The sequence below is a fragment of the Euprymna scolopes genome, chromosome 2 (genome assembly GCF_053919585.1).
Source record: "Euprymna scolopes isolate OS-2025 chromosome 2, ASM5391958v1, whole genome shotgun sequence".
NCBI classification, from domain to species: domain Eukaryota; kingdom Metazoa; phylum Mollusca; class Cephalopoda; order Sepiida; family Sepiolidae; genus Euprymna; species Euprymna scolopes.
This window is the reverse complement of record NC_136483.1, coordinates 184,632,437-184,655,752: the sequence shown is the minus strand read 5'-3', so window position 1 is coordinate 184,655,752 and position 23,316 is coordinate 184,632,437. Positions and strand designations below refer to the sequence as shown.

Genomic DNA, 23,316 nt, shown 5'->3' with positions numbered 1-23,316 from the left:
GGCATCTTGGTATGCACAAGCGAGTGCTCATGCATATAAACACAACCCCACACATACTAAGATGGCAACCAGCAATAACAAAAGAAATGACATTGCTTAATATCCACTTAATATATTTTATATATATATATATATATATATATATATATATATATATATATATATATATATATAAACAGATGTTTCGTGGTACACAATTTTAATATTGCTTTAAAAAGTATGAATGGAGTCATTATGGGTGAAGAAAAAAAAAAAAAAGAGAGAAACAGGAAATTGTATAGAGACAAATCGACTAAAAAGAATTATAGGTAAAAAAAGACATCGACTAAAAAAGGATCCGTACGAAATTACGTGTAAAAAAATTAAGGGATCTAGAGGTTAACCTTTCGACCGAATTGGTGGTCGTCCGGATGTATTGCGTAAAGGCCCGGATGTATTCCTTAAAGGCCCGGATGATATAAAAAGCTTGCGTAAATACCCAGGAACGTGTTGTGCCACTCTGACCCCTAAACGTTTAAAAGTTCGACCCACGTAGTCAGCATCACACCGACATCTAAATTCATATATTATTAAACTATTTTGTAGCGTGGGAAGTACATCTTTTTTAAACGCTGGGAAGGCAGCGACCACCAATTCTTGAATCGTCAATTGGTGTTCATTTGTATGAAAATAAAACTTGTGGCCAAGCATATTCTGATGAATGTTTTCGCATTTTACATAAAGCCCGGAACAAACAGCACCTCAACATTTTGGAGGCCGTCAGTGTGCTGATGCGCAAACCAGCTTTATGTAGACAAAAAGAACTTTCACATAAATTAGAGTTATTTAAAGAACTCTAAAAAAAAAAAAAAAAAAAAAAAAAAAGTCTACACGTATGCTGGATTTTCTGTTTTGTCTATACTTATTTGTAGACAACGGATTTTCTTAATTGTATATATATTTTTTTTCTTTTCTTGACTTCATCTCCTCCCTTTTTTCCATTCTCATTCGTTAATTTAATGCAACTTACCGACGAGATCTATTGAAAAGGGTCGGTCGAAAGGTTAACCTCTAGATCCCTTAAATTTTTTTACACGTAATTTCGTATGGATCCTTTTTTATTCGATGTCTTTTTTTACCTATAATTCTTTTTAGTCAATTTGTCTCTATACAATTTCCCGTTTCTCTTTTCTTTTTTTTTTTTTCTTCACCCATAATGACTCCATTCATACTTTTTAAAGCAATATATATATATATATATATATATATATATATATATATATATATATACACTAGACTACCCATGACCCGTTGGGTCAGTATGTTATATTAGCTATGGAATTAATGTATGAACGTGACACTTGTGACGTAAAGAAAATAGTTTTTTGTGACATAACAGAAACATTTCTATGAAAGTATATTAAAATGAAAAAAAGAATATAGATAGATTTCTATGAGTCGTTCTGTTTATAATTGTTTATTTTAACAAAATAAGAAAAAAAACTTACATCCATTGAATTATAAGTGGTTTGCCATACTTATACATAAATGTGCACTGAACAGATACCATAATACTTAAAGTTAAATTAAAATTTTAACATATCTTTTTTAAATGAAATTGTTAGTTGAAAGTACAGAATAGTTAAAAACACTTTCCCCATGTTAAGAATATCTTTTTAAAATGAAAATCAAATGTAACCTTTTTTTTTCATATATTTTAAATAAACATTCATGAACCATTGGGACAAATATTTAATTTATATGTTAATAATAAGGTCAATAAAACTAATTAAGACAATGCGGAAATGAACGATGTAAAAAAAAAAAAAAAAAAAAAAAAAGCAGAAAGTATTAACAATTGTTTATTTGGATAATTTAAATGTGAAAAAAAAAACAATTGGGATGCTGAAAACGTACACAGTACATTTTATTGTCGCATTGATTATTTATTTGTAACGCAAATTAAAAAAAACATTTTTGGCATTATTTATTTATGTTGGTAGTGTAGAAGAAAATGTATGAATGTTTTTAAAAAAGTTGTATTAAAAAATGGAAAATAAATTTAAAAAAAAAAGGCAGTGGGTAAATCGCCGTTGTAAATTGTTCTTATGGTTGTCAATGGATCAAAGTTGATTTATTTGTAAGAAAATTGCAACAGTATAGTTGTAAAACATCCCCACCCTTCCCATGTTAAATAATAATTTCTAAATAATAACATTAATATTTTAGTGCGCAGGTCAAATTCTGCAAAAGTAGTGATTTGTGTTTATTTGTTTACACTGTTATGGGTTTATGTTTATGTACGCAGGCGTAAACCGGATTTGTGGTTACAACACCCATTACAAGGTCATTTGAATTTCATAATTATATAGATTATTTGTGGAAAATTTAAATGCAATATTCATTTTCTGCATACTCGAAAACCTATAAAAGTCATCATTTTAAAGGAAAATGTTAAGGTGGAAGCAGGTAAAAATGTGCTTTTTTAGATAGGATTTCCAAGTTAAATTCAATTTCTACGGTGTCTTTTGTTCATTAAAATTTCTACGGTACCTTTTGTTTATTAAACTTGTTAGATAAAAAAGTACAGAATAGTTAATCAAAAGCTCTGCCTTCAATGTTCATATTAAGAATGGGTGTCTAAATAATAACATTATTATTTTAGTACGGTCTCCATTCTGTATAAGTACCGTCTTTGCTTTGACATCTGCTGCATATGATACAGACGTGAAGTTTCTGGAGATTTAGTCAAAAACTGGATCAGTAATGATCAATAAATAATTAAATTCTACTGCGTTTGGTAGAAGTTATTTAGTATTATTTTTTTTCATTTACGATTTCTCGTCTTAACAATTCTGTACTTTTAGCAATATTCCTTTTAACTCATCAAATCCTCATTTTAGAAAAGCAATATTTAAAATTTTAGAGATTCGATTAAATCAATCAATCAATTCGTAGTCAATATTTCGTCCACGTAAATCAATTCGTCGTCCATGTTTTGTGATTATAAAGTTTTACTGGAAAAAAATGTTGCCCGTTCTGTCTAAGGCTATGTGGTTCAGAATTAGGTGATCATTGTTAGTTAAATTTACATCAATTGAAATTCTACTCTAAAATATTAATTTATTACAGGTTTTCGGTGTATTGCTAAGTTGTTGACGCAAATTGTATGATAAGCATCTCCAAACTGTTGTGTAAAACGTCATCATTCTACACATTAACTAACGATGTCATCATTTTGTGTGTTTACTGTAATCTGGGTCAATTTCTATGGAAGAACATTAGCACTACAATACTTATTTTTAAAGTAACATTATTTTGCTATCGGATTTTCATATTTACATTCATATCATATAGATTTAGAAAAATTAATAATTGAATATTTATGTATTTATTAATCCGTTTGGCTTATATTTTTCCCTATACAATAAGTATATGTATTCTGTCATCTAAAAAATGAAACTTATTTATAATAGTTTTTCTTTAACAATTGCATTGAAATTGTATAATAAACAAACAAGAAAAAAATATCAATTAATCTGCTCGTTTGCTTATATTTAAAAAATATGATTCACCACTGTATAAAACATGATGTAACGATTAATTTATAGTTTACCTTTTGTAAAACAAATAGATTTTTAATAACAAACTACATAGACGATAAAATTAATTTTAACCTGTTCTGTTGATACATGTATCTAAAGATGCTATTGCTTACAGGCTTCCATACTTTTTTGGAAAAAAGGCGCAAAATTTGATTATCACCCTCTCTCATTTCAAATAATTAAATCCAAACGAATTTGTTTTAGTCGATTTTGCTTTTGCAATTTTTATTATCTCAAGAGTCATATTTTCTATTTATATGAATATATTTTTTTATTATTGGAAACCTATTATATAAAAAATCTATTTAAACTTCATATCGCATAATATTTGAATTTAATATCATTTAAAGCTTTTTAAAAATAATCATTTTATAGAATTGTTTTTTTGTTGTAATTCAAATTATATTACAGAGAAAAAAAAAATCAAGAAAATTTTTTTTTTAAACATAATAATATCGATTTTATGTCCAATTTTATTTACAATTTTAAGGTAAGTGAAATAAATAACAAGATATTTTTTAATTATTTAATCTTTCCAGTTTTAAAAAATGTTAAAATTTTTATCGACGTACATTTATTTTTTTAGTTTTTGTCACATAAAATAAGGGGGGAGGGTAGAACCACCACCACCGAGAGAGTAGGCCAGTGAACATGACAGTGTAACGTCACTTCCTGATCAACTTGCAGGTATAGAAAGTTTCCGGTGTTCAACTACGTGGTCATGCTAATAGGCATAAAAAATGTGGCTGTATTACCGAACGTCCACGTATGTTCTTCTAAAGAGAAAGAACAATTCTCCATTTGAATAATAATTATTATAATTGCACATTGGGATCATTTTAATCTAACAAAATATAGTAAGTGAACTCGATTTTTAACTTTTATTTCTATTGGAGAAAGTTGAATATTTCATTTTATTTTTTTTTTTTACTGCAAAACAAACAATTTTTATATAATATTTTTCAGTCCGTTCTTTTAATAATAAATAAAACTTTTCACTGGGTATTTCCAAATATTTTAAAGAGCATTTTTCATGGCAGATTTTTTTTTTTTTTTTTTTTACAATCAATGAATTTTCAATATTTTAGCACCGGGTGTAATTTATTTGTTTGAAATATATTTAAAACTTCAATGTTTTGTTTTATTATAATATTTTAACTGTAAATAATTTACATAACTGAAACGGGAAATGAAATAGGAAACTTTTATTCTCTCTACAAACAACACAAATTAATTAAAAATTCAGGGTTTGTTTTACTATACATTTTTGAATCTATGTACACAGTAATACAACCCCAAAATTTAATTTAACTTGGAAATACTATTTAAAATACATGTGCGTACACTGTACAAGCACCCATATTATTATCATAATAACAATAGTAATAATAAAAAATACTGGTGTAGATGACATCGATTGGCGCTACACCAACTAGTTGTGAAGGGTAGGGAGGATGAAAAGACTAAGGTGGGAATGTACTAACCAAATCTCCACTGGAAGTGTGCAGTTCAAATCTGGTACCTTGGGGAGGCATTTTGTCCCCCAAGCCCCAGGAAACACCAATGGTCGATGCCAAATGAGAAATCAGTGACAATAACATGCAATCATCTGCACAAGTGGCCAAGAGGCCGAGAATACTGGAAATCTGGGGAGACTTGTTGTTACTTGGTCTCCAGGGAACATCACAGGTTACTGCCAGTGTGTGATCACTGATGATGGCCTGTGAGCCAACCAGGTGCTAGTACCCTTATTGATCCGCGCTATTTTTTAAATCGTATTTCCAAGTTTAATTAAAGTTTTATGATGTTTTTTATTCAATTGTAAGATTAAAGTATAGAATAGGTACAAAAAACCCTCCCTCCCCATGTTAAGAATGGCTTTTTAAATAATGTTATCATTTTGCATGGATCAATAAGTGCACTAGTACCGACAACTAATACGCTACACATTTTGATGAAAAACATGGGGGAAAAATGGGCATAGAAGAACAGAAAACCAAAACTTTATATATAATAGTTTCTTCCCCAGAACTGCGGGTCTTTGGAACTCCCTTCCGGGATTCTGCTTTCCCAACTGCAATGATATGCAGAAGTTCAAGTGTAATGTTAACAAACATCTTTCTACTCATCTCCCTTCATAATGACCCCGCTAATTAAGTCCCTGATAGTAGCCCCCTGCTTCAAAGTGGCACTGTGCCTTGTTTGGGGTGAAAATTGAATTAAAATATATATATATATATATATATATATATATATATATATATATATAATCTTGTGAGGAAAATCCAGCTTCCCAATAAGGGGCACTCTGAATAGGAACAAAAATAATCTCAGTCATGAAAGAGTTCTCTTCCACCGACTAAGGACAGAAAAGGTGAAGTGTAGCATCAAAACAGATACTACACTGTGATCTTGTTCTCAAGGGCAAAAAATATTTGTGTTTAATGTTTCTTTAATTGTTTGTTCCCTAAATTAATAATTCAGTTTTATCAGCATTAAATTGTATATTGCTCTAAAATTACTTAATTTTACATAGATAATATTTATATTTTATATTGAATAAAGTTCAGTTTCAGTATTAATCGAACTGTGTTCCTTTTTCTTTTTAAAAATGTTTTGTTGCTCTTTTTCAAATGGCCCTCATATAGTATTGACAGTCTGACAAATCTTACCTGCATTGTCTGCAGGCATTTTTCAGTTAACAGACCTTCTTCTTACTCTCGGTGGCCGTGAGAACACCTAAAAAAATTTCCTCTAATATATTTAATGAAACCTACTTTTAATATGTAAGTTTATTTAATAATGAATAAATATCGATAATTTCAGGAAAATATGATTATTATTTGATTTTTGCTAGAGTTTTGAAACGTGTGTATACGGCTTAAAAAACGTCACTACATAGGAATGTTGTTTTAAAGCGTCAATAATGTAAACACAATTTTTGTCTCGCATTTTCATTATTTTTGTATGCTGTAAATTTTTTTTTTTTAAATATTAGCAGTTTATTCGAAGCTTCTTTTAAATGGTAAGAAAGTTGGGTACTCATGCACTTATTGATCCGTGCTGAAATAATAACGTTATTATTTAAAAAGCCATTCTTAACATGGGGAGGAGAGGGTGTTTTGTACCTATTCTGTACTTTAACCTTACAATTGAATTAAAAAACAAACAAACATATCATAAAACTTTAATTAACCTTGGAAATACGATTTAAAAAATAGCGCGGATCAGTAAGTGCATTAGCACCGAAAGTTAGGATGATAATAATAAATTAAATTACAGTTACATTGTTAGAGGTACCTATTGTACGAGAACAATGAAAAATAAATAAATCTGATTTTGGTGCTTCTATAGAATTTGAACCGAATCGTACAAACTTTTGCCGAACCAGGATTAGTTTACTAGTAATAAATACTGTTGAAGTACCTTTTATTTATTATTTATTTATGTATTTATTCTTACATATATTTAATCTTTTTGACAACTTGGGCCCAAAGAATAAAAATTAATCGAAAAAAATCCAAATTCAAAACAGATAACAAAATAACTTACTATTAAATCTAACATTTCGCACAGCACCTTGTTTACAATCGACGGTAGCAATTAATCTATCAAGAATATTTTCACTCATAACTGGGGTGTAAAAATATATGAATTTATTGTTTAAGATTGTTGGAATTAAAGAGCTTTTATTTACTGTTGATTTAGAACTCTCTCGTACTGAAGGCAATAAAAAAAACTTGGGCGGTGAAAAGTACCCTTATAAAATTTAGACCGCTCCCCCTCCCGTCAATCACTCACAGTTAAAAAAAAAAAAAAAACACAGACCTATATTGAAGAGATAATTGTGAAGTTTCAGAAGCTGCTTTACAGACAGGAAATACTTGGCCTTTTGGTCAAGATCAAAGTGTAGTATCTGTTCTTCAGATGCTGCACTTGGGATGATTTGTACCAGTCAATGGAGGGGAAACCCTCTATACTGGGACAATTATTATTTTTGGTAACCAGAGTGCCCCTTTTTGCCTACTTTTAGGGGAGCTGGTTTTTACCTCACATTAAAAACGGCCTTGTGCCTAATTTGCTCAGTGGGGGAGCAAATAAATACCATCTGTTCTTCAGATGCTGCACTTAAGATAATTTGTACCAGTCAATGGAGGGGAAACCCTCTATACTGGGACAATTATTATTTTTGGTAACCAGAGTGCCCCCTTTTTGCCTACTTTTAGGGGAGCTGGTTTTTACCTCACATTAAAAACGGCCTTGTGCCTAATTTGCTCAGTGGGGGAGCAAATAAACACCATCTGTTCCGACAGATACTGCAAGCTATGACTAGCTAGGACTAGCAAAGACCAGATGTGGGGGCAACCCCACATGCCTGACCTTTAACCAGCTCCCATTTCCCACCTCTCGGGAGCTGGTCCCCTTTTTCCCTCCCCCCTCCCTTCACTCCTCACATTAAAAATCGGCCTTGTGCCTAATTTGCTCGGTGGGGGAGCAAATAAATACCATCTGTTCCGACAGATGCTGCAAGCTATGACTAGCTATGACTAGAAAAGACCAGATGTGGGGGCAACCCCACATGCCTGACCTTTAACCAGCTCCCATTTCCCACCTCTCGGGAGCTGGTCCCCTTTTTCCTTTCCCCCTCCCTTCACTCCTCACATTAAAAATTGGCCTTGTGCCTAATTTGCTCGGTGGGGGAGCAAATAAATACCATCTGTTCCGGCAGATGCTGCAAGCTATGACTAGCTATGACTAGCAAAGACCAGATGTGGGGGCAACCCCACATGCCTGACATTTAACCAGTTCCCATTTCCCACCTCTCGGGAGCTGGTCCCCTTTTTCCCTTCCCCCTCCCTTCACTCCTCACATTAAAAATCGGCCTTGTGCCTAATTTGCTCGGTGGGGGAGCAAATAAATACCATCTGTTCCGGCAGATACTGCAAGCTATGACTAGCTATGACTAGCTATGACTAGCAAAGACCAGATGTGGGGGCAACCCCACATGCCTGACCATTAACCAGCTCCCATTTCCCACCTCTCGGGAGCTGGTCTCCTTTTCCCCTTCCCCCTCCCTTCACTCCTCACATTAAAAATTGGCTTTGTGCCTAATTTGCTCGGTGGGGGAGCAAATAAATACCATCTGTTCCGGCAGATACTGCAAGCTATGACTAGCTATGACTAGCAAAGACCAGATGTGGGGGCAACCCCACATGTCTGACCTTTAACCAGCTCCCATTTCCCACCTCTCGGGAGTTGGTCACCTTTTCCCCTTCCCTCTCCCTTCACTCCTCACATTAAAAATCGGCCTTGTGCCTAATTTGCTCGGTGGGGGAGCAAATAAATACCATCTGTTCTTCAGATGCTGCACTTCCATTTCTTGTTCTCTTTCGGTGGAGGAGCAGTCCTTCACGACTGAGACAATTTTTATTTTTGTACCTTTTCTCCACGTTAAAAAACGACCCTGGTGTCTAACTCTGTCCCGTGGGGAGGCATAGTAAATAGGTACAGACGGGAAACCGGTGACAAGGCAGAAACTGTCACTTTAAAAAATCTTCCTCTCACTCTATATGGCATTAAGAGAACTATGCTGTATCAAAATAGAGTGAGTTGTGGAAAGACAGCAAATTTTAATTACACTTAAATCGCTAAAAATCAAATGTGCCAGAAATGCCCACACTTGTGGCGATTGAACCTACAATCCAAAAATAGTAAAAGCTGTGGAGATAATTATTGTAAAATAATCAAAAGTAGGTTTTGCAGCAGAAACAAATAGAACTCTTTTCTTGTGCGTCAGTGCCTCCCCTGACTGTGCGATATGGCACATACTGACCAATCAGAGGCATAGCGCAGGGATCTTCCTTACCCCCTTAAGGAACTATAACTGCTTCCGTCCCGGACAAGAAAAACTCTTCCTTTCCAGCGAGACGTCAAAGAGAGCTGACCTGTTTCCTCATTCTCTCTCTCTCTGCCTACATCGGTATCGACTGTCCCCACTTAGGAATAACTACCGGGCAAAGGCAGACGAGTTCTATCCCAGCTATATCCTAATGGCATCTCGCCTTACTTCAATAAACCTTTTCCTTGCAAGTTTTACAAAGTCGTTTGTTTGTTTATTCAGTAGCTTGTGTTGAAATATTTATTTTATTAGGGAGTGCCCAAAAAGCATTAACTCCACTCCCTAAAGTTTTTTTCTTTTCTTTTTTCTTTGTTATTAAGTAGCCATTGTTTGCACTACAGGAATGACGTATCACTACACACTTTGGTGGACTGGTTCTTTTGGTGACCCTTTTTAGGGAAATTTTTTTAAAAGGATACTAGTTTAGGTTGTACCGACCGCTATATACAGCCGGAACAAATTTTCGACAGAGACATTTTATAACAATCACTATTTTCAACATGCACGGGTATGAGGTACGCACAAGCTTACAACGTCGTAATTTGCCCATCCACATACATGCAATAAAGGAACTATGTTACGTTTCGCGCGCAGTGATACAACAAATAGTTTGGAATGTTCTACAACAAAAGTATATAAGCTTTTAACTGCGAAAATCAAACCAGTTTCTCTTCAGATTTTTAGGGGAAAAGAAGTTTAAGTGAAATTAAATCTCTTTGCCCCAAACAAAATAATAAAAAAAAAGGAATAAAACAAAATGACACCTCATTCTGATTTAAAATGCACCACATTTATTTTTTAACAAAAACAACAAGATGAACAAGCAAAGGTCCAATCGGTGAAAGTTCTTGCGAAGTCATTATGATTAGAATGTTAGATGAAAGTCCTTCATGGAATTAATAAGATTAGAAGGTAAAAGTCTTGTGTGAAAATAATGTCCTTATTTTAAGGTTGGTGTTTTAACTGGCAAAGATAGCTCTATCTAAAAGTCCCATGAGGAAAGTAATTTGTGAGGAAAGTAATTCGTTGTTATTAGAAAATGTGTGGAATGGGTGCACGTGTACATAAGTGTGATTTTTGGGTGCCCGTGTGGCGTGTGTAGTTATGGTTTTGACGGCTTTGACAGCGATGATGTTATGAAAACGAGAGGCATGTTCTTGTGGGACGTCGAAGTGAGAAGGGAAAAAGAAGGAAAGAAAGAATGTTTGATGTGTTTTTATACATTTTGGACCGGCTCCAAAACAAAATCTTCTGAATTTTCTCATTGGTCGCTTGTGTCACGTGATACTGTCTTCAACTATGTCCGCCAGAAATATGTTCATTTTACTTTTGTTGTTGTGAGAAAAAGTGTGTGGCCGTATTTGAAATTATGCCGTTACTAGAAGAACTTATTTTTGTACAAAATTGTGTGGGAAATTGAAATGAATAAACGTTCGTTTATTTGTGTGTGTGTGTGTGTGTGTGTGTGTGTGTGTGTGTGTGTGTGAGTGAGTGAATGACTGCACAGATTTCTCCAGCTTGGCTTATGTCTAAGAGACTCCGTTCATGTAGGATATTAAATTATGTAACAAGACTTTCCATGCGTTATGCGTCTTAAATTCTCAACATGAAAAAATATCATATCTAATGAGATTTATTCTTCTTGGCAACCCTATTATTTCAAACTGCTGTTTTCATATGTACTGAACTACGGCTACCTGGAACCATAAAGATTCAATGTCTCTAACCACTGCGCCAAGGGCTCCGAAGAGTAATCAAGATTGGTGAGAATTGTCTGAAGATGGTGGCTTCAATCCTACCCAAAGCCGGCCAGAGACTTACTTGGCCAAAACGTGGTGAGACAACAACAGCTATGGATGGCAGTAATTGCTGAGAATGCAGTTAGGAGATTCGGATTTCCTCTCCCATTGCGATTACCACCTGTCGAAGGCCAGAGGAATAGTTGGTCGAAACATTGTGAAACAACAACTAAAAAAGATGAGGATAATAGTCCGCAATAAATAAACCGATAAATAATACTCATCTCAATAATGAATTCCAATTAAATAATATGTGGAAATTATCTTCCACCATCTTTCTTTCCTTCTTTCTTTCCTTTTTTCTTTCCTTTTTTCTTTCCTTCTTTCTTTCCTTTTTTCTTTCCTTTTTTTCTGCTGTTTCTGTTCTTCCTTTCTTCCTTCTTAACTCCCTTCCTGCTCCCTTCCCTAGCTTCCCCTTTTTTTATGTTACCTGACTCCCTTATGCCCGTTGATTGGATGAGACGTTTTCGTGCTAAATTGAAACACTTGTGTGATATTTTTTAATTAATTCGGCAGTTGTGGAAAGGGCATCGTCGAGACAACAAGTATCGAATGCATTCCCTTAAGGTCTCGGATAAAAAAGGGATGCCTGAAAATTTACTAAGGCGATGTACAACTCTGTCCTGACAAGACATTAAAATTGTTGAAAAGAACCAAGAGAAGAAAATTCGCCTCAAAGTTTTCTAAGACACTTGAAAACTGAATTCAGTTATCGAGAAAAGAATAATTGAAGTTTAAGAAGAAAATTCGATGCTGGAAAGTTTCTAAGAAACTTGAAAACTCTAAAATATTCTGCCTCCATGGAATTTTAACCTTTGCAAAAAGGACTACGGAAACAAATTTCCAAGAAAAGGACTGATAAAAAAGAACCTTTAAATAACACAAACTCTGAAAGTAAAAAAAACCCAAACAAAACGAACTTTCTAAATGTTCCATTCAGAAAAGGGCGCCCAGAAGCTTCCAGTAAGTGCACCCCCTTTTTTCTTTCTTTCTTCCTCCTTCTCTATCTCTCTTTCCTTCTTTTTCCCTTCACTCTCTCCCCTTTCGGTTACTACTACAAGAATACTTGTAAGCCAGATGGACATTTTTGGCAGCCCATAGAGGTCACAAACTTTTCCTTTTGCCATTATATTTAATAAATTCTATTTCTCTTAATTTTTCTTTTTTTGTTTGTTTTCTTCCTTGATGTTTCAGAGTTTAGTAGTAACGTCTAATTGATTAAGAAGAATTACCGTCTACGGGAAGAAGTGGATAATAAATTTCTTCAAGTACCCATACCATTCAGTACGGGCCCGACCATGGGAGATGAGATAATAAATAAACGTGGATTTAGAAGACCAAATAAAAAATCTAACCTTGATCGCTCTTCGGGGCCCATGGTGCAGTGGATAGAGATGTTGAATCTCTATGGTTCCAGGTGAGAATTGTCTGAAGATGGCGGTTTCAATCCTAACCAAAGCTGGCCAGAGGCTTACTTGGGCAAAACGTGGTGAGATGACAACAGCTATGGATGCAGTTAGGAGATTCGGAATCCCTATCCCGTTGCGGTTACCACCTGATGAAGGCCAGAGGAATAGTTGGCCGAAACATCATGAAACAACAACTAAGAAAGATGAGGATAATAGTCCGCAATAAATAAATTAATAAATAATACTCATCTCAATTATGAATTCCAATTAAATAATATATATTTAGCTGATGTTGCTAGAGAGAGAAAGAGTATTCCATATGAGTCATTGCATCTACCTCTGCCCCCACTGCTGCTCAGCTGATGCGGGGAGCTCATATATTGAACATGCAACTGTAGTTGTAGACACATAGTTCAGATGTGAACAATAGAAAACTTTTGTCGTAATGATATGGTTAGCCTTGCCGTAGGGAAATGTTCGTTTCTTCAATTCCGCGTTTGTTTTATTTCTATTTAAACCTGGTGTGTCTGTGAATTAATTTAAACTAAGTCTGTCACTTGTAGTCCTTTTATAAATAATTTTTATCACATATATGTCGAAATCTCCTGGCCTTTTCTCTCTTAGTGTAGCTATTTGGGCTTTGCTATAATGAACTGTGCATTGTAGTGGAAGGATGGGTACAAAAAGCATAGTTTAATGTGTCATTAACAATCGATCGAATATCGGAGTTAAGCATAGGTCGGGGCCATTGTCACTTATGAATCGACGCTGTCATATCAGTGGCTGCTCCTGATGTTTGGGTGTCTCTACTCCTGCTAATGCCATCTGTGTTTTGTTTACATCATTATAGGCTCGATGGAGATCTTATATTTCACAGTATAACATGTCAAACTCAGGAATATGGATGACATTTCGAATAGAACCCTTTATTTACTTCACAGGAGTAGCATGCACTCATTCCATCAGCCATGTAAGTAATTTGCAATTATATTTTTCGGTCCTTCAGGAGAATATCACTTTTACAATTAATTTTTCCAGTGCTTGTGGACAATTCTAGTACAAATTTTAGAAGCCTTAAACCTATTTTTATTTCTAGTTGTAAATATTACTATTTATTTCTAAGTATTATTATTATTATTATATATTACTGCATATATATATATATATATATATATATATATATATATATATGTATATATATATATATATATATATATATAAATAAAATAAAAATTACAATTTTTTAACATGTTTTATTAACTATTTGCTCTTATATATATATATATATATATATATATATATATATATATATATATATATATATATATATATATATATATATATATATATACATGAATGATTGTTTTTTACTTATTACTGTATATATTATCTATCTCCATATATAATATTTGGATTGCAGAAATTCTCTTCTGGACTTGGGCCAGAGGGGAATTTCTATCCCCTCCTTTGTATCCCTTCTACCAAAATATCTGGTGGAGAAGGTATCATGTACTCCTTCTTTTTTTGGGCGATTACGTAGATGCCACATATAAATTTATTATGTCTAAACTATGACCTACTATCTTATGTAACTGTAGAACAACATTTTAGACACATTTAGTCGTTTTAATAAAATTTCATTCACCAGATACATATGAATATAATATAATTATAATAAAATCCTACATGAGGAACAAATCTATTTCTATCTGACTGACACTGCCCTCCCCTTTTTTTGTTGGTTTATAATATTATAAAGGTGGGTATCCTGACAATGATTATCAAGATTAAATTTGGAGCAAATATGCTGACAACCCCCCTCACAAAATGGGGTGTCTTTTCCGATAGCCATTTGGGAGTGTCTATTCCAAAAGTCGTTCTTAACATAGAGAGGCTGGAGGTGTCCATTCCGAAAGCCATTCTTAACATGAGGAGGTTGGGGGTTGGGCAACAACAACTGTACTTTAATTCTTCCACTGGGCAACGCCGGTAAACGGGTCCTACTACTATATAATATTTTGATTGCAGAAATCCCCATCTGGACCAATGTATTGTAGGTTTGCAACAACAGATGCCACATACAAATTCAATACATCTACCCTGATAGCCACTATCTTATGTAGCTTACGACCACTATTTCTGCCACATTCACTCATGATAATAAAATGTTACATTACATCCGAGGAGCAACACCATCACAATCGCGACATCTACAGACGAAGAAGTTCCTATTTTTCTTTCTCATTATTTAGTGCTCTCACTTCTACCAGGTCCAATTCTACATTTTTCAACTATAGTGTGATTACACTCTTTGTAACTGGATAAGACAGACATAGACATAACATATTCTTTCTGATCTCTGAATCCACATTTGTTCAGGGACGGCAATGGCCACCAACAACAACAACCGTAGTTTACTTTTTTGTGAGGGAGAGGTTTCCACTGGGCAACGCCGGTTAACATGTCCTGCTAGTTTTTTATAATTAACGGTTTCCATATCGTATTAAATTCTATAATAAGTCTGCTTAATAATTCGTTATCTCCCAACATATGTGCTGCTTCTTTGAGTCGTCTTACTCTCCATTCTCCATTGTTCTTCTGTCTATAATTTTTACCTCATCCCATAATAGTAAATGGTTTCCCTTTTCCCTCCAAATATGGTCGGCTATACCTGATTTTTCAATCTTTCCATGGATTATGACTTTTCGATGTTCTTCTAATAGCGGATGACATGTCTCACCTTTGTATAGTTTTCAGCATTTACATGAAATCTCATATACACAGTTCTTAGTCATGATTTTTTTCTGTAGGAGGGGGGAGGGGCTTGACTCTCACAAGCTGTTTCCAACGAGTTGAATCACTCCTGAATACTAAATCCATATGACATCAGGACAGTATTCGCCTGTTAAGTTCTTACAAGGAATACCAGACCTCAAATAGTCTCAGCATGAACAATTGTAGGAAATTTCAGATAATAATAGAAAAGAAAAAAAATTTATAGAGATTACCATTCTCAACAAAATTAAAATTGTTTCAGAGCCAGAGTGCTCTTTGGGGAAGTTGATTTTAGCTTCACATAAAAAAATTATCAAAATCGCTCCAGACAAGGCATAAAACCATTTGATGTAAGAAACTAAAACAAAATAACCACTTCAAGGTAACAAATATAGTCAATAATAAATGTTTGAAATTACACAAATAAAGTGCGGCCATTTTGGAGCTTAACCACAGCTTGTTTTTTACCATGCAGATTTGGTCACGTATATCTATATGTATATATATAGGTGTTGTTACATAATACTAGCTAAAACACAGGCAGAGTTTTGTAAACGAGAATTTTCGAAAAACACAATTTTATAGTAAAGCATTTTTATATCCAAAATCTTATAAAAATACTAGACTACCCGTGACCCGTTGGGTCAGTATGGTATGGAATTAATGTATAAGCGTGACACTTGTGATGTAAAGAAAATAGTTTTTTTTGACATAACAGAAACATTTCTATGAAAGTATATTAAAATGAAAAAAGAATATAGATAGATTTCTGTCAGTCGTTCTGTTTAGAATTGTTTATTTTTTAAAAAAACAAACTTGCAGCCATTGAATTATAAGTAGTTTGCCATACTTATAGGTAAATGTGCACTGAACAGATACCATAATACTTAAAGTTAAATTCAAATTTGGATATATCTTTTAATTTAAATGTGAAAAAAAAAAAAAAAAAAAAATTGGGACACTGAAAACGTACACAGTAAAACAATACATTTTATTATTATGGTGTACGTCCAAGGATAGAGTACTGCTGCCATATCTGGGCAGGAGCTGCTAAAAACAGCCTATCCTGCCTTGACAGAGTACAAAATAGACTTCGTGGTTTAGTGGGGGATGCCCTTTTCTCTTCCCTGCAACCTCTCTCCTACAGAAGAGACGTTGCGAGCCTGTCTTTGTTTTATCGCTATTTCCATGGCAGGTGCTCGTCTGAGCTCCAATCCCTCGTCCCCCCTCGCCAATCTTTCACAACAAACACCCGTCTGGCTGAAACTACTGTCAATAATTTTCCCCACTCTTTAGCTGTGCCTAAATCCAAACGTAGATTCCATGAGCAAAGCTTCTTTCTTAGAACTGCACGCCAGTGGAACTCTCTGCCACTTGCCTGTTTCCCACCTGACTACAACTTGGACGTCTTCAAGTCCAACATAAACAAACTCCTGACAAACCGCCCCCTTAAGTAAGACACTCTATCAAGACCCCCAATACTAATGATTACTACAATACTATCTCATTGATTACTGTACACGCAATAACCCTTATCCCTGAGTGGCCTTCAGGCCTTGATAAGTGGTGATCTCTATGTAAAAAAAAAAAATGTTGATTATATGTTTATGTACGCTTGCGCAACTGGAAGTCGTAAACTGGATGTTGGGTTACAACACCCGTTAGAAGGTCATTTGAGTTTTATAATTATATAGATATAGGTTATTTCCAATCAGTAAATGTTCATTTATGCAAACTTGTATTTGGTAAAGAAAGTGTAGTAAATAGTCATTATGTTCATAGTGTGAATAATACAGAGTGGAACGATAAAATTGTCACTCTAGAAAAAGACAACATGATTCCATTTCCGTTTGATGAAAACAGGTTTTCTTTTTTTTTTTTGTTGCAGACCATCTACTAGTTGGCCAGTTGTGTACAAATCCGAAAAGCAATAGGAGCCTTCTATCATGTTTGAAAGTGACACAATATTCAATGAGCAAGATCGAAGACACATTGCTGTACAACTCATGCTCTCTACCAATTCAAGTTATGACAACAGGACCATTGCCAGCACCCTCAAAATGTGTGCCCAGGCTGATGAAAACCAAGTTTCTGGCCACGATTATGGTCTTTGGTGTGGTTTCAAGTGAGGGCCACATCATGCAACCTTACATCTTCGAAGTTGGCTTGAAAATCAACATCAACTTGGGTGTACTAAAGAGTGTATGGCATGACTGCCCCAGGGAGCAGCAGAGCTCCCCAATTGGGGATGATTTGGGCTCCTGAAACACCGGGGAATGCTAGGCAGATATGATTAAGTATTGTTATGTGCCCAGACAGCGGCGGTTGACCCGGCTGATGAAAATGAATTTTATTGTTCTTTTTATGAAACCCGACAGTTTGGGAAAAATGACAAGTGATGTCATTTTGAAATCTAGAACGAAATATAATTTCGTTCTTAGCCTGGCGAAACCCAACTCAAGGACGTCTGCCTTTTGAGTACAAGGCCAGACCGGGGTCAAAGTGTTAACCTCTCTGATTATGTGAACGGAATTGAGCTGTAATCACAGATTCTCGGGCTGTGTAGGGAATCGGGACAGCCCTTGAAATTACGTACCTGCCGGTGATTGACCCTGGAGCTACCCTGATCCAACCCTTCCCTCAAAATATAAGCGAATGCATGCGCCAAAAATCTCAAAGTAGAGTTGGAGCCAAGTTTGAGCAAGTTGAGACTGACCGAGGGATCGTCGCCACACCCCTATCTCCCTGCTGTCCATCACTACCAAGAGACTAAATCTAATTGGGACTTAAAAGTGTTTTGTATGAAATCGAACTGAACGATTGATATTATATGTGAACACACTTTGTAACCGGCATGTCAACCTGATAGACGAGGCTTGCGGCATGGAAGAATTCTATAGAGAGCTCCTGGGGAAGGGACGATCACGACCATTGTGACTTGGATGGGGTTAGAGGTCACAACTGGTTGCCGCGACCAGATTCGATCCTTAATAAAAAAAGGGTACGATGAAAAAAAAGCAGCTAAAATATTATAAAGAGAGAAAGAGAGACTGAAAACTAAGAAAAAGAAAAAGACAAGGAAAGAGATGGAAAAGAAAGCTATAATATAAATCCACGGCACAAAAACACTAAAAAAAAATATATTGAACTGATTGATAAAACCCACACAAGAATAAATTAACTAACGAACATTACGAAAGAATAGAATTCTTTCTTTGCTTTCTCCAAGACAGAAACATCAAGAAAACTGGGGTTGGAAGACACCGAATCAACGCAGACTGGGTAAGTTTGTTTTTCTTTTTTTTTTTGAGTTCTGTTGGAAAATGAATTGAATTGAGAAAGGAACGAACAACGCGTTTATTGAATTAAACAAACTATTATTTATTTCATGAAGAAACAAATGAAAGAAAAGGGTACAGCATGTGTTTAGTTTGGTGTGCGTCTCTCGCTGTTAACTGGTGAGAAGGAAAGTCTATTGTTGTAGGGAGAGAGAGAGAGAAAGTCAATCCAGTTTGGCATGCGTCTCTTGCTGTTAGCTGGTCAAAAGGAAGTCTGTTGTTGTAGAGAGAGAGGGAGAGAGAGAGAAAGTCCATGGAGATAGAAAACATGTAAAGTGTACATACTGTCTGTTGGCTCTTGCCCTGCGCATAGTAACAGGTGACGTGAGGCGCGCGCGTGTGTCCGAAAGGGGCCGGTTGGTTTGTCAACCTCTCATGTCGGAAGCCAAATTGAAAAGAGGGAAGCAGCTTATGTCTCTTGCTTTATAGTTGTTTCCGGTGGTCTTTTGCGCATGTGTGGATTTCCTTTAAAGGGGAAGTGACGTTGTCCATGTGTGCATACGTGTGCGCATATGTGTGCGTGCATGTGTGTACGTTAGCATGTGTGTGTATGCACATGAATGTGCGTGTATGTACGTGAACGTGAATATATCTACGTGTGTGTATGTGCGCGCGTATGTCTATGACAAGAAAAGTAGCTTGAGATGTGAACGCGTGTTTTTGTGCAAGACTAGAAAGGGCTCGTACAGTTCCCTTGTCATCGAGGCATAGTTTTCATGTGTGAATCAGAAGAGAATAAGATAGATGAGTGTATTGGTTTTATTGAAAGTTAACTGTTGTTAAAGAAAGGGAGTAAGGTGTGTTGAGGACGTAAAGCGAAACTGTTGTGTCTGCTGTGTTCGAATTGTTTTAATCGAAAAAAAAGAACGGAGAGAGAGGGAGAGAGGAAGAGACTTTGTATGAGCGTTGGAGCATGTGTGCTGGAACAAATTGAATGATAGCAGTAATCAAGAGAAAGGAAAGTAGAGTGAATTGGGCGGCGATGTCAACGCTGCATGGTAAGCGATAGTAGGCATGCTGATTTTAAATGAAAAAAAAAGGAGAGAGTGAATTAAGAAAAAGGAGAGAGACAAAGAGAGTGAATTAAGAAAAGAGAGAGAGAAGGAGTGAGAGCATGTTTTGTAACAGCACAGCAGTTGGTCGCGTGTTGGGTTGAAGAGAAAGAGAGAGAGAGAGAGAGAGAGAGAGAGAGAGAGAGAGAGAGAAAAAGAGAGAGAGAGAGAGAGGAAGATATGGACAGCCCAAAGCATTGGATTAAGCAGATCCAGGGGGAAATCGAAGACAGGATAGAACAGAACTTAAGTTCACCAAAGGTCACGGAAGCTTTCCGAGCCTTATTAGGAAATTTAAGAATCCCAAGTTTCCGAGGGGAGGCGAGGGAATAGACGATTGGCTGCAGGCATTGAGGAAAAAGCAGGTTGTATTCGGGCTGCAAGATGCTGAAATGATATTGTTAGCCTATGAGGCTGTGGCGGGATCGGTCTCCAGATTCATCAGGCAACAGTTTCTGAGAATCCCAGGTTGACCTGGCAACAGCTAAGGTCGCCCCTGATTAAGGAGTTCAGTAGTGAGCGGATGGCTATTGATGTGGTGAGAGAATTGTTCAGGCTTAGACAGTGTGCCGAAGAAGAAATAGGTACCTTGGCAGAGCGGATATCTGGACTGGCTATGAGAGCCTTTCTGGATCAGTCAGTCCGAGATGGTGCACCGATACAACCCTTATTAGTTGACGTCCTAGGTGAAGCTCTTCTTGACCGTGACATAAGGGCGGATGTGTTGAAATGCAACCCTGTTAAGCTAAGCGAGGCCGTAGACCCCGCCCAGAATAGTGACCGAGTGTGGAGCCGTATCCAAAGTTCAAAATTGTGGGATGAGGTTAGGGAGAATCGTCCTACCATGAGGAAGCCTAAGCCAAAACCAGTCGCTGAAACCAACCCTCCCCAGGGACCGAAAGAGGAGAATTGAGAAAAAGAGGTTGGTCCCAATCAGTTAAACTGGGAGCTCAGATATGGGTACTATAAGCCCGCTCCGACGATTGGGGTTGATGTGTTTTAGGTGTGACTATGAGGGTCATTGGGTGGTGGAATGCCCGACTAGATGGGAAGGTAATCCCTGGGATCTGCAGCCCTATTGTAAGAAGTGTCGTCAGCATGGGCATGAAACTAAATGGTGCCCGGATGCAGGAGATCGTCACCTGGGAATCGGCCAATATGCTTGACCAGCACAACGACTTCCGCTCGAGGGTAAATCTCGGGGGAACGTGAAGGAGGCCCCAAAACAGAGGATGGGAGGACAGATCATCTGGGTACAACCAACCCCGAAAATAGCTTCGGGAAATGCCGATGGGTCGCGCAAGGCATAAGAGGACCCGCAACCTGTGAAGTAAAAAAACCCTGCATTATTGGACGTGCGGACACGCTAGCCATATGGCCAAAGTATTTTCGCAGGCATGCTGTTGGCGCAGTTTGGAGGCAGGCCATCGGCAGAGAGAATGCCCTTGGAAAGGAAAGACATCCCCAAGGAAAGGGAAGAGATACCGTCCAGGGAACGTGAGCGAATCCCAGACTGCCTGGCAGTCGCCGGGTGAAGAATATTTGTTGCTGGCCCCCGCCCAGGACTGGTCATCCTGTGGAGAGCTCCCGGAGAGGGGACGATCACGACTATTGTGACTTGGACGGGGTCAGAGGTCACAGCGTGGTGATCCCATAATGCAATCAGGTGACCATTGACAGACCTTGAATGTGGCAGCAGGACTCAGCACTAGCCCATAAGTCAGAAGAGGCCCAGGCTCGGCTTCACAAGGAGTACTATGACTTTGTACCCGTCTCTCACTGACCTGCCTCCTCCCCTGAACCTGCTGGACTACTTTGTTTGGTCATATGTTGAGAACATCACCAACATGACCTCCCACAACACCAAAGCCAGTCTGATCGCCACCATCCACTGAGTCTTCTCCAAGCTCCCGCTGGCACTTGTAGAATAGGCATGCTCCCAGTTCTGGACCCATATAGAGACGGTGATTGAGGCTGAAGGCAGCTACATTGAATAGATGTCAGCTCTACTACATAATCAAGTTACTTAAATTGATTTTTTCAATAAAAGTTTTAAAATAAAGCTGTAGTGTTATTTTCTTTTGGGAGACACTTTTATCATTCCACCCTGTATGTGTATGTTGGTAATCTATGTATATAAGTATTTGGCAATGTGGCACTATGTATGTGTGTTGGTTCACCTTGTTCTTGTTAGTGTGTGTGTAGTTGTGAGCAGTAATTTGTTTCTGTTCGCCTAACTTTCACTATTGTGTAAGAATGTGAATGCAAGATGAAGAAGGATGGTATGTGAGTCACTGGAGATTTCTTTTTGCCTCACTTCTCCCTGGCCAAAGGCATGGGGTGGGAGGAGAAGTTGTTGAGCATACTGTTCTTGAGTTCTGTTCGGGGGGGGGGGTTCTAAGTTCACATCAGCTTGTTGATTTAACATAGATTTGTTACTTTTAGGGTTTGAAACGATTTTCATTGGTTGAAAACACTGAGTTAACAAGCTCCTGTGAAACCTTGTCTTTGGAAGTGAAAAGGAGAGCGAATTCAAACAAAATGGAGAAAGAAAGAGAGCAACTTATTCAAGCCATTTGCTTTTTAGTGTTTGTATGAATCACATCATTATTCAGTCACAACAGAAGTAATTTTTTTTCCAATGTGGTGTGAAAGCAAATTAATACTCTGTAGTAATTTGTTGTCTGATTTTTTTTGTGTGGATATTTTTATTGTTATTATAATTTTTTTAAGCATTAAATTGTTTTCTGATTTTTGCAGATTACCTAACTGTGTTAATTATCAGTATATATAAAAGAATTTAGCAAAATCAGAAAATAAATTAATACTTACAACAAAAACCATCTGCAGCAAATATAGTTTAATTTGCAAAACTCAGAAAACAAATTAATATGGTGAATTAGTTTTCCTCTGCAAAAAATGTGTCACACGTTATATTGGGAGTTCACTTTATAAAATTAACGTAATATAGTACAGAACAGGTAACCATTTTTGTCTTTGCAAAATGGAAAGATAGGAGGTTTAGGCATTTACGTGTAATTGCATGAAGCATGAAACAAAAATATAGAATCTCATTTTTATTTTTTCCGTTGACACACCCAAGAGTTATCACAAAGTATAGACAAACAAAATTATACAGAAATCAGTTAGTTACAACTTTTCAGAAAGTTTTATGAAAATCCAAGGCATCAATTTTATTTAATAAGCATAAAAGTGTCAATTTTAGCCATTTTAACTTGAAAGGCACCCCAACAGGGGCAACCAGAGTTTTCCCGAAAAATCCGTTCTGTTACTTTTTTACTCATATCATGTTTAATGTTTGTGAAAATTTCAAAAAATTTCAATGCATAGTTATTGAGGACAGTGCAGACAGACGAACAGACAGAATGGAAGAATAGACTCTTTTTGTTGGAGGGACCAAAAAAATTGGTGCAAATCTATAAAAACAAAAATAAAATAA

General features: G+C 36.3%; 1 protein-coding gene across 2 annotated transcripts in view; it reads right to left on the bottom strand.

Moving 5' to 3' along the window:
• Positions 1 to 23,316, bottom strand: part of LOC145299367 (WD repeat domain-containing protein 83-like) — a 76,808-nt gene that overhangs the window by 23,358 nt on the left and 30,134 nt on the right. Inside the window, exon 1 of one of the 2 annotated variants that reach the window (XM_080144395.1) lies at positions 7,137 to 7,467. The exons of the other annotated variant lie outside the window; for it this stretch is intronic. Within the exon in view, the coding sequence (XP_080000521.1) occupies positions 7,137 to 7,215 (79 nt within the window). The 5' untranslated portion in view covers positions 7,216 to 7,467. Of the gene's footprint in view, positions 1 to 7,136; positions 7,468 to 23,316 lie in introns of those variants that run through there. 2 annotated transcript variants of the gene reach the window in all.